This window comes from Canis lupus, chromosome 14 (genome assembly GCF_003254725.2).
Source record: "Canis lupus dingo isolate Sandy chromosome 14, ASM325472v2, whole genome shotgun sequence".
Classification (NCBI taxonomy): Eukaryota; Metazoa; Chordata; class Mammalia; order Carnivora; family Canidae; genus Canis; species Canis lupus.
The window spans coordinates 33,121,706-33,134,600 of NC_064256.1; the positions used below are offsets into that span (position 1 = coordinate 33,121,706).

General features: G+C 34.8%; 1 protein-coding gene across 31 annotated transcripts in view; it reads left to right on the top strand.

Annotated features, from left to right (window-relative positions):
• Positions 1 to 12,895, top strand: part of HDAC9 (histone deacetylase 9) — a 1,020,499-nt gene that overhangs the window by 990,772 nt on the left and 16,832 nt on the right. For all 31 annotated transcript variants that reach the window (XM_049093664.1, XM_049093655.1, XM_049093656.1 and 28 more), the window contains one exon: positions 8,335 to 8,482. In XM_049093664.1, coding sequence (XP_048949621.1) covers positions 8,335 to 8,482 — 148 coding nt within the window. The remainder of the gene's footprint in view (positions 1 to 8,334; positions 8,483 to 12,895) is intronic.

Sequence of the window (12,895 nt, forward strand, 5' to 3'; positions counted from 1 at the left end):
GAGTGTACACTGCAGAAGACAAAAACAAAACAAAATAAATAAACCAAGAAAAAATGAAGAAGTAATAGAAACTATTCAAAGTAAAGAATAGAGAAAAAATGCTGAAAAGTAGTATATCAATGGCATATTGGACAGCATCAATTGGCCAACATACCTATAATTATAGTCCCAGAAAAGGCAGCAGTTGGAAATATATTTAAAGATATAGTGGGAAAAGATTTTATAATTTGATGAAAAGTGAAAATCCACAGATCTGAGAAGCTCAATCAACCTCCAGCAGAATAAACATGAATAAAATCACACTGAGGTGCATTATAATGAAATCTTAAAGGAAGCCAGAGAAAAGAAAAATCATATTCATACAAATAAACAAAAATAGAGACGATAAGATACAGATAAGAATCTTTTTTTTATTTCTTTTTATTGAAGTTGGATTTGACAACATATAGTATAAAACCCAATGCTCCTCCCATCAAGTGCCCTCCTCAGTGTCCGTCACTCAGTTACCCCAACCCCCTGCCCACCTCCCCTTCAGCAACCCTTTGTTTCCCAGAGTTAGGAGTCTTTCATGGTTTGTCTCCCTCTTTAATTTTTCCCACTCAGTACCCTCCTTTCCCTTATAATCTTATAATCTCTTTCACTATTTCTTATATTCCCTGTATGAGTGAAACCATATGATGATTATCCTTCTCTGATTGACTTACTTCACTCAATATAATACCCTCCAGTTCTATCCATATTGAGGCAAATGGTGGGTATTTGTCCTTTCTGATGGCTGAGTAATATTCCATTGTATATATAGACCACATTTTCTTTATTCATTCATCTGTCGAAGGACATCGTGGCTCCTTCCACAGTGTGGCTATCATGAATATTGCTACTATGAACATTGAGGTACAGGTGTCCCAGCGTTTCACCACCTCTATATCTTTGTGGTAAATCCCCAGTAGAGCAATTGCTGGGTTGTAGGGTAACTCTATTTTTAACTTTTTGAGGAACCTCCACACTTTACCAGAGTGGCTGCACGAGTTTGCGTTCCCACCAACAGTGCAAGAGGGTTCCCCTTTCTCCACATCCTCTCCAACATTTGTGGTTTCCTGCCTTGTTAATTTTCCCCATTCTCACTGGTGTGAGGTGGTATCTCATTGTGGTTTTGATTTGTATTTCCCTGATGGCAAGTGATGATTTTCTCATGTGCTTGTTGGCCATGTACATGTATTCTTTGGAGAAATTTCTGTTCATGTCTTCTGCCCATTTCATGATTGGATTTTTTGTTTCTTGGGTGTTGAGTTTGATAAGTTCTTTATAGATCTTGGATACTAGCCCTTTATCTGATATATCATTTGCAAATATCTTCTCCCATTCTGTAGGTTGTCTTTTAGTTTTGTTGACTATTTCTTTTGCTGTGCAGAAGCTTTTATCCTGATTAAGTCCCAATAGTTTATTTTTGCTTTTGTTTCCTTCGCCTTCATAGATGTATCTTGCAAGATGTGACTGTGGCCAAGTTCAAAAAGGTTGTTGCCTGTGTTTTCCTCTAGAATTTTGATGGATTCCTGTCTCACATTTAGATCTTTCAACCATTTTTAATTTATCTTTGTGTATGGTGTAAGAGAATGGTCTTGTTTCATTCTTCTGCACTTGGCTGTCCAGTTTTCCCAGCACCATTTACTGAAGAGACTGTCCTTTTTCCAGTGGATATTCTTTCCTACTTTGTTGAATATTAGTTGATCACAGAATTGAGGGCACATTTCTGGGTTCTCTATTCTGTTCCATTGATCTATGTGTCTGTTTTTGTGCCAGTACCACACTGTTTTGATGATCACAGCTTTGTAGTACAACTTGAAATCTGGCATTATTATATCCCCAGCTCTGGTTTTCTTTTTCAATATTCCTTTGACTATTCAGGGTCTTTTCTGATTCCACACAAATCTCAAGATTATTTGTTCCAATTCTGTGAAGAAAGTCTATTGTATTTTGATAGGGATTGCACTGAATGTGTACATTGCTCTGGGTAGCATAGACATTTTCACAATATTAATTCTTCCAATCCATGAGCATGGAATATTTTTCCATCTCTGTGTCTTCCTCAATTTCTTTCAGTAGCGTTCTGTAGTTTTTAGGGTATAGATCCTTTACCTCTTTGGTTAGGTTTATTCCTAGGTATCTTATGCTTTTGGGTGCAATTGTAAAGGGGATTGACTCCTTAATTTCTCTTTCAGTCTCATTGTATCCTGCCACACTGCCGAATTTCTGTATGAGTTCTAACAACCTTGGGGTGGAGTCTTTTGGGTTTTCTATAGACAGATAAGAATCTTTTAAATCTCAGAAATATTATGTTAAGTGAAGGAAGCCAGATATTAAAGATTATATACTGTGTGGTTTTATTTATATAAAATTATAGAAAAGACAAATGTATGGTGGCAGAATTTCAGTGATTGTCAGGGGCCAAAAAGGAGAGTAATAAATTGACTCCAAAGGGCCAAAAGGAGGTTTTGGCAACAAAGAAAATATTTTATGTTTTGATTATGGTAGTGGTTTTATGTATCACTGCACCCATTTGTCAACATGTATCGTAACCTTCCCTTAGAATTGGTAAATTTTATTGACTGTAGACTATACTCAGTGACACTAATAAAAAACAGTTATGAAATGAAGCAAAAGTAATAGCTTTTGACGCTTTTAAAGCATTTCAGTTACAGAAATGGTGTTTCTGACCAATTTAAAGAAAAACATTTAAATTGATCCCTACAAAGGAAGGGAATAAATGAACAAGTTGAGGATAAACATGCAAACCATGCACAGGATTTGATTTTGATACCTATCTGTTGATAGAATCATTGATAAAATTCCTATTCATAGTGGCCTAAATTTGTTCTGTCCTGGAATAGAATGAAATTGAGAAGTCATATGATTTTGCAGCATCTAAATTTAGTAAGTAAAATTTTGTAGGAACACAAATGGAGAAAACTTTCTTGATAAGTTTGGCTTACATAAAATGTTTGCCAAAGAAAGATGCCTATGAGAGGAGGAAAAAGACATTAGTCATGAAAATATTTGTTATGGAATAGTCACTCGTTTCAATATTTTAAAAATTGGAAGTGAAAATATTCCACATTTAGCAGAAATTACCACATAGCACCACACTTGTGAAGACAGTATTCGTCAATCTAAAATACTACAGACTCTTGAGAAGAGTGATTAAAGATGCCACAGTTTCAAATTTATTAACCATAAAATTCCACTTTGAAGTATAGACAATTTTATGAAAAAATCTAAAATATTTAAACCACATTGAAAGAAAAATGCATTTTTCATAAAAATAGCAATGATAGTCTACCAGTGAGAAATATGGCCATAAAGTTTACTGCCGTGATTATTTACTAGCAATCATAATTCTGCTTGTTATTTCTACTGTGTAGATAATCAACATAGAGTAGTTAGTTATTGTGCTTTGGCACACATGAGTTATTTTAGAATGAATTTTGGTTATGAAAATAACTTTTGAATAGGACTATTTTATATTTTATAGGTCCACTGATAAAAACAATTAGTTGACCAATAAATAAACATTTCAGTGACATATAATTTTTATTTTTAGCCTCATTTTAAGCTTAAAATTGCTCTGACTTGGATGAAAAATTATCTGGTCACTCTATTGATATACCAACTTACAATACATCTGTATTTTTGCATATATACAATATTTTGGAACCAACTAAAGTTCTCCACTTAGCTTTAAATTTTTCTCTTAAAAAACTATTAAGAAGCTCTGAACTCTGGAGAATCCATGAAGTGAAGCATCTTGTAAATCCCAGAAGTTAGTAATCTCTGAAGTTGTTGGGGATTAGAAAAGGTTTACTACCAGCTTCTTGTACTATGAGAACATGGCATGTAATAAACAAAATACAATATTATTCAAATGGCAAGAACAGGTCTGAGACCTGACTCTAAGCCCCGAGAATGGTAAGGGCAAGGTTTCTGGAATCAGGAGGTTTCAAAATGTCAAAGGCTTTGGTTGGGAAGACTTTTGGCAGATGGGTTATTTTTAACACAGACCTTCATATATCATCAAATTCCTGTTTTTTCCAAATTGCTCATTACCAAGAACAATGTGGTTTATACTGAAATCTGATTGCACAGTACCTGCAAGATGCCTTCTCCTGGCTCTTATCTGACCCAGTGACACTCCATCTGTGGCCTCCTCTCTAACTCTTGACTGTCTACATCCATTAGCTCTTAAGTTTATTTTAAATTCATTCTTTCCTTTGCCTTTATCAGACAAAATGCAAATGTAGAATAGTGAAAGCTAAATAATCAGGAAGAATGGAAGGAAAGAAGAGAGAGAGAAAGAAAGAATGAGGGAGACAAATAAAGAAAAGAAAGATAAAGTACTGAAAAGTAGAGAGATTTACATAGTGGAAAAAACTAATAAGGATAGAGGATATGACCAAAGAAAGAGTGTGCATGTCCAGTTTTAATGGAAACCCTCTCTCTTTTGACAGTTTTATTGCTTTAGGAGAGCAACCCAGTGGTGGTTGTTACTAATATTTTACTTTATAAATAGCTCCTGAAAACTCTAGCAATAAACCTTGGTTCGTTTCTCTTGTGTGCTAATAAGGATATTATTCTCATGCCAACAGATATGATTTTCTGGCACATATGTTCCTGAAAGAAAAAGCCCTACTCATCATGTGAAAATACAACCCATAAATTGGGAGTTTGAATTGGCTGCATATTGCACAGTCTGCTATACCCACTTCCATTTTAATTATTCTCCTTTACAAATAGAGATAGTAGTCTATGAATGCATTATTAATGTAAAGTATTTCCTTTGTTTTTATAGGCTTTGCCAGAGGCCATATTGAATTCAAAGTTTTGGGTTATTTCTGAGTCAGAAACCTCATACATTTGGATAAAAACCAAACTTCTAACATTTAATCTTAACTTAGCAGGATCTTTTATACACATTAAATTTTATTCAAAAAGGTCTTAGCTACTTAAAATCTTTCTTACTATTCACATACATAAAGGCTAAATGTTGAAGGATCATTATCAGTCATTCTGCTGAAAATCATTATTAATAATTCACACCTTCTGTCCTGATTGTGTTTGGGGAGTAAAGATGTTTGTTTTGTCTATGGTCAAAAATTCCTTTCTTAAGGAAAAAGTACAGTGCTTAAAAATTAAAGCACTTGGTTATTCTAGATGTGTCATATTATCTAAAAGTAAGTGTTTACTGACCTCCTCAAGGGTTTACAGACTCACAGAAAGATAAGATTTTCTTCCATAACAAATTCATTATAACATCCAAGAGTATTATATAACATGAGATCAGAAAAATCACAATCATTGAGAACTACAGCAGGGATAACCCTTTCATTGCCATCAAACCCACTACTATCATGTTATAAATGTGGAGATTATGCCCCAGAGTGATCCAAATGACTTCTCTGGATTTAGTGTGTAGTCTCCAATCTGGAAATCTTGACCTCTGGTTCAGGGCTCCATCTTTAATGGACTTCTTTCTCATGCTCTTCACTGAGCACTTGTCTCCAGTTTTATGATAGCTTTGTCAGTGTCTTCTCTGGTAAGCAGGTACTTGCAATAGTATAAGGTTATAAGAAGTGAAGAGTAAAAGAACTAGTCTCAACATAGTTGTCTCCCTTGCTGCGATATATCACACCATAGAGTCAATAAAAGGTTGATCAGTTGAGTCACATATCTGAGGAACAAATGTAACCTGTTATTACCATATATGATTTCTTTAGTAAAGCAAAGAATATATAACTCTTTTGCAACGTACATAATTCTTTTAAGTTAGGATTTTTATATGTTGAGTCTGTTTTCATATTTTAATGTATAGTAGGAAGAAGGCGGAGGAGAACTAAATATAGGAGGACAACAGAATACAGAATAAAAGATATTTTGGAGTCAGTCAGTCCCAGATGAATATTTCACATTTTTGCTTCCTAGCCATGTGACTTTAGAAAGATTACCCGACATTGCCTACATAATTATCATGAGGATTAAATTGATTTATAAATTATGAATGTGAAAACACCTAACAGTCCTTGGCACATATTAGGAGTTTAGTAATGCTGGTTTCTCTTTCCTAGATTGTATAAAACATAATTAAACCCATAAACCACCAACCACCTGTTGTTTGTTTGTTAAAGACCGTATATCAGTCACTCTAGAGAAAAAGAAAAGGATGTCATTCAGCATCACCAATTTTCTGAATATTATGAGCTAAAATAATGGTTAATAGTATTTTGTGAAACACAACTTAATGCACTTATAGATGGTATATGGTATTTCCAATTTGAGGAAGATTATAATGACATTGTGATCTAGAAAAGTTAGGGTTTTGGAATAGAATTGTCAATTCAGGGTCATCTTTCAAAGTTGAGAGATGTAAGGATACACTATAGCATAACCCAAGACACATTCTCATTGCCTACTTCCTAAACCTCTCTTTAGTCCAGCTTCTCATTTCTGTTCTGTCACTTCCTTTTAGTTTTAGACATCATCATTTCCCACCTGGATTTTTGCCAAGATGTGACATAGGTTTTCTTGCTACTACTCTCATCATCCTTCCAATTCATTGTCCATGATCTGTCCAATGGGATCTTTTAAAAACTTAAGCCTGATTCCTTGCCTCTTCTGCTTAAAATGGCCCCCTTTCACCTACAGGTTGAAGTCCGAGATCATGCACATGTTATTCAAGATTGTGTGGTAATTAGCCTACGTCTGTCACAACAGTCTCATTCATCACACACAAGACTTTTCCAAACATCCTAGTTGTTCCTAGCAGTGGACTTTGTACCCCGCACCACCTCCCTCTCTGTATTTCAAGTTGACTAAATTCTGATGGTCTTTCAAATACTTGGCCAAGTACTATTTTTTCTGGTAACTCTTCTCTTACTTTCTCATCATCCTAAGTCTATGTTCTATTTATTTGCTTTCAGAATCGCATGGACTTTTTCCATACAATATTATCATTTTAGACCATGAATTTCTTGGTATGAGGAAAGTATCTTTATGTCCCCAATATCTGGCACAGTTGTAGCTTTCAAAAAATGTTAGGCTGTGGGCTCATTCACAATTAGAATTGCTATCATTTGGTCCAAATTGAAAGCTTTATGATTCTCGGACTTTGGTCAGAATAGGTGATCACAGCAAATAAAGGTGTAGTAGACAACTATGTCAGAAGGTTCTGTTGGTGTTGGAAGTGGATGGGGAGACCGAGTCTCCTCCCCTAACGTGATATCTATACCTTTGTGAAGCAGTAAGATAAGAAGAGGTCGATCGCAAAATGTTAGTTGGAGCTGGAAGTGATTTTAGATCGTTGCCATTTTGAGAATAAGAAATGAAATGCCATTGAGTCTTGCCAGTATTATAGCACAGTCAGTGGCAGAGCTTGCTCCAGAACCCAGTTATCTTCCTTCCCAATCCATGCCAAATTCCTGCCTTCTTGGTCAGGCTGCAGAGATCATTTTAATCTGGTAATTCATGTCATCATCTAGTAGGATTCTCCTGCTTTGATTTGGGACTACTCAATACTTGACCAAAAAATAGCTTTGGGCTGCAAGAAGGCCATTGACTTGCTTTTTCATATTTATTCTGCTGGCATGTTCTCATGAAATGACCTCTTCTTTTCCTCTCATTCCCCTTCTCTGTCTCAAAAAAAAAAAAAAATGAAACTTCCGTCTGACATATGGAAGAGTGCCAACATCAGCCAATGCATATATTAAAGTTTTAAATCAATTATTGTTCTTGTACACACCCTGGGGTTGAGAAAGAAAGAACATCCAGGACTAACAAACTTGATTGTTCTGGCAAAGTTGCCATTCAATTCATGCTGGCATTTCTGGGCTTTTCTTTTTCTTTAATATTCTAACCTCATTTTTTATAAAAAGGTAATAGCTCAAAGTAGCAATTTTTAACATTACTATTTCATTCAGTTTCTCCATGAGACTTCCACCCCCTAGTCTCTTGAGGGTTTCCCAGAGGGCATGATGCCCAGAGTTTGCTTACTTAATTGGAGAGACAGCTGTCAGTCTGATAGGGGGTTCATTAGACCACAGATTATTCCTCACTTTATTACCATCTAAGCAAGGGAGAGACTCAGGCTTGGGACTATGAGTATTTCACAACTTGGCATTTTTATATTGAGAAAAAGACTTAATCATAACATTTAAGAAACCAAATTACAACTGTGTATAACATAGAGAATTTTAACTTAATAACTGCTCTGAGTTGGACCTATACAAGTATTCTGGTTAATACTACTCTAAAATTCTTATTAAAAGTATGATGCATTTTTTTTTCTAGGCAAGTACTGGAAGTCAGTAAGGATGGTGGCTGTGCCAAGGGGCTGTGCTTTGGCTGGGACTCAGTTGCAGGAGGAGACCGAGACCGTTTCTGCCCTGGCCTCCCTGACAGTAGATGTAGAACAGCCCTTTGCTTCAGAAGATAGCAGGTATGGATCCAACATGGGGGAGTCATTAAGGTCAGTAACATCCAGGCTCATCATTAGCATTTGTGAACCACCCCCCGCCCCCAGGCTTTCCTTCACCTGTCTCCTCCACTTCCACCACCTGTCTTCTTCAAAGTCACAGATGCCACAGCAAATTCAGTAAGCCACAAAGAATTCATTTGTTTCATTCTTCATGGGAAAGATAGAGCTAGAACCTGTAGTTGCAGTTCACAGAGAATTAGAGTGGATGAGATACATGGTGAGAAATCACTCTTCATTGGATAATTTAAGTGCAGATTATTATAGAAAGAGCTACTTGTGACCTTCACTTCTTTCCTTAGTTATCTGTATTTTTCCAGATATTCTTTTTCATTCTATCATCATTTCAAAATTACTGATATAACAAAGTGAAAAAAAGGAGAGGGGAAGCTGGAAGTATTACAAGTCAGTTGGATAACCTAAATACATCCAAACTCCTTCTATGACTGTCCTTGTGGTACAAGGATTGGATAAAGATAGGAGTTGCCTCCAAAGAAGACAAGAGTGTGTATAAAGGAATGTGTGGACTCCTGAGTCTGATTTTATTCTACTTTATGATAAGAAGTTGATTCCAGTTAGTCTTCATATGAATATAGCTTTCAGAAAAAAAAAAAATAAGGTTAACTTAAGATCGGGTTTGCTTGTTCTCCTTCTAAGAAATGTTTGTCAGTTTGTGCATTTTGGTGTTCATCGTCCTATCATATAGACATTGTTACTTTCGGGATTTTTTTAAAGTCTGCTACAACCAAAACCATCATAAATGTACATTTATTAACACTGGTGCTTTCTGTGGCTGGCTTCAAAGTCACATTTTCTCAATTTAAAAATGAATCAGGTGAGGCTTTACTAAAGCTCTGCCAGCTTGTACTTTTAAATTGCTTATGAGAAGGAAATCATATTCCCCTCCATCAATAACATCACTATTAATTACACAGATCCTGCTACCTAGTACCTAGTTGGCAATTTTCCCAAGAATGTACAAATTTGGACAGTTTTAGATTTCTTGCTTTTACTGGATAGTCAAAGTTTAATGGATTTAACATCTTGTTTTCAAAAGCAGGAGATGCATTGAATAAGAGATGTCATTTTTATGCAAGTATTTTTTCTTACTATAACCACTTAAAGACCAGATTACCTGTAGAAAAAAAAATAGTTATACAATATTGTATTAGAAAAACATCTTCATTTGGGCATCTGGAGCATAAGGGAAAACTTATTTTACTTTCTTGATAATAGAAACTAACCCCCTGCCATTCCCAGTTAAGAATCAAACCAAGTTCATAATCTAAAGGTGTTGCAGTTATTCCCAAGGCCAAATGCAGTTAGTTGTCTGTCATCTGAGGGCTATAAAACGGAGGAAACTAACATCTGTTGGTGCTGGATATAAAAGAAATACATCTACTCTTTAGAACTCATTTAATATAGAGAAATGAAGCTAAATTCCAAACTGAGTGAAATGAATTGTAAATAATTTTACTTAGGATAATTAAGAATAATAAGTCTGGTTATATACCCCAAGTAGTATAAAAGTCTCAGCACTTTGGCAGGAATTGGCTTTATAAGCATGCTTGCTTATCCTCAGGTAAATAGAGTGTTTGACTTCTGATAATCTACAGGGACTTAACCCTGGCTTCAGTTCACAGTGATTTTTATTTTCATTTTTTTAAGTTCACAGTGACTTTTAAGCTTCCTATGATGGCAGAGAGAGAATGGGAATGGGAATGTTCTGGTGTATAGGGAGACAGAGTCGAAGCTTGTGACCTGGATTCATGTTTGTTTATCAGTATTAGACACATTGTATCTATTTTGGTTGATTTTTTTATGGAAAAATGCTTTTGCTTGAAATACTTTCTATGGGTTTGAACTTTTTCAGCACGGGAAAAGAAAAATTCTTCTAGAATTGACTTTTGCATTTCTGTTGAACCATGCATGAATTTCATCAGAGTCAGAGACAAGAGAACCCTTGAAAGCCACGAACACTTATTCTTTTCAGGGGCATGCTATTAGAATTGTCCCTCTACTCAATACAGGAAAGACTTTCAGAATGAGATAAAGAGGTGGACATGTTCTTGGGCCTTTGTTATGAATGTAATATTATAAGTACACAGGAAATTTAAAAATTAGAAAAATCAGAAAGCTAAATGGATGGAAAAGAGTGAAGGCAAGATTCTTTTTATAGGAAATTCTTGCCAGTTATTTTGGAGGATATATTGGTGTTTGGAGTGAGATGACTCATTTTGTACTAAGATTTTGGGTAAAGCAGTTCTTTTCCTGGCCAACTCATATCTGACTCATTTACCACTAGTGAATAAGGGATAAAATGCTCCTGGCTAAGAACCATTGTAAGTATTTTTTGTTCATTTTTCTTGGAGGGAGGTTAGGAGGGAGATGACAACACAGTGAAAACAGTCATTTCATTTTTACAACTTACTGATGGACCATGAAGAGTAAATTATTAGAAAAAGGCTGACATGTGGGGATTCATTTTGGTGATGATTAACTGAAATACAGTTTTCAAAACTTAATTTTCAAGTAGCAAAGGACTTGAGCAAGAAAGAAAAGATAGCAGATCAGGAAAAAAAGACAAAAAAATTAAATAGGGCCCAGTTATATGTTCAAAAAATTTTAAATAGATAGACCTGGTCACATATACCATATCATTTAGAAGAGAGAACTGTGATTTTAGGTTTTTCCTTGTTTGCTAGGAGACTGCATCTTTAAATGATTATAGTTTGCATTGGGTGGATATCTGTTTCAAATGCTTCTGCTTTGAAAAGGTCAGTGCAGTATTCAGGTTTATTCTTAGATACTAGTTTAGGCTCTGCTGAAAATCAAGAAAAAGCTCTCTCTGGCAATCAGAACTTTAGGATGATCAACTATGATGTTATTGAGAACACATTTACACCCTAGAAATCCTGACTGTCTCTTTCTCTCTCTCTTTTTTAAACCAAAACAAAAACTGAAAATTACATTTTTCAAATGTCAGTTTGACCTATTGATTAAAACGTGAATCATGTTAGATTTCTTAGTACAATCCAATCTGGTTGTTTATTTAATCATTTCATCTTCAACTTTTGGCAATTTTTCTCATGAAGAGATGGCTTCAAATCATTATATAATACAAAAGCATAAGAAAATATATGATTCCAAGTCTAGCTATTTTTTTTGAGTAAACTGTCTTATTCATGAATATAAAAGAGGTATAGCAATAAGCTGGAAGATCCCAAGTATCATTTACCTTAGCTTTGAATGACCTATCACTAGTGCCAAGGACATTAATGACCTCATTTTTCTGTTTCTGAAAATTTATATAAAATATAGACCGTTATTAATGTCTACTATACCTAGAAACACAACTTTGTTTTCCATTCTTTAGGATTGTGTCCCCAAGGCTTCTAAAAGCTAAATATTGTACAAATTATGCAGGTTTCTGATTTTTCTCTATGATACCTTTTGAGTACTTGTTTATCTAAGCAGGCAAACATTCCAAAATAAATTTTATCCTTAATTTTCATTCACCACATATCCAGTGTCAAAAAAGCCTTAGCTGAAAAGTGGGCTAAGTGGATTGAGATTTGGAAGCTCCTGATAAAAGGAAGGATAATATGTCTCTTCTTTTCTTCTTTTTCCTCCTCCTCTGGGACTTTTTATCTCTGTGTTCAGTGCCTACTATGTGGTCATGGGGCATATATGAAGTCTGACTTAGTAATGATAGGGATTCAATCCAGTGCTCATTTATACATTCAGGGCTCCATTCTGAATTCTTTAAAGAAATGTTTTATAAGGAAAAACATTCTATTCTATTTGAATAGAATTATAAGTAAAATAGGAAAGGCATCTAAGTGTTCATAGGTTAAAAGAATAGTATAGTCATTAAAAACAAGAGAATCACAAATAATCTCTAAGCAAGAAATTGAGTTAATTAACCTGTGATTACGTGACTTAACTTAAAATTTTCAGAATGCCTAATATATTATAGGTAATAAATACTGAATGAATGGATGAATCAGTCAATCACTAAAGACAGAAGATGGAAGCTAAAATATTGTTAAAATGGTAATATAACACTTTATAAATATACCTGAGTAATTCTAATCTCCCTTAATTCACCGTTTTCTGAGAGAATCAGTGGTTTTATATTTTTATGTTTTCGAAATGTGTATTTTATATTTATTTTCTTTTGTAGTGCTAATTGACCATATCAATTTCCAGATGACTAGAATTCATAGAACTCATATCATAAAGATGGATTGGCTAAATAAACATAATAAAGGAGGAGGCGGCAAAGTGTCTATCTGAATGGAGAAAGGAATTATATTTAGGATGGAATAAAAACTTGGTAGTGATGCTGACAGATTACAGGATTATCCTTCAACC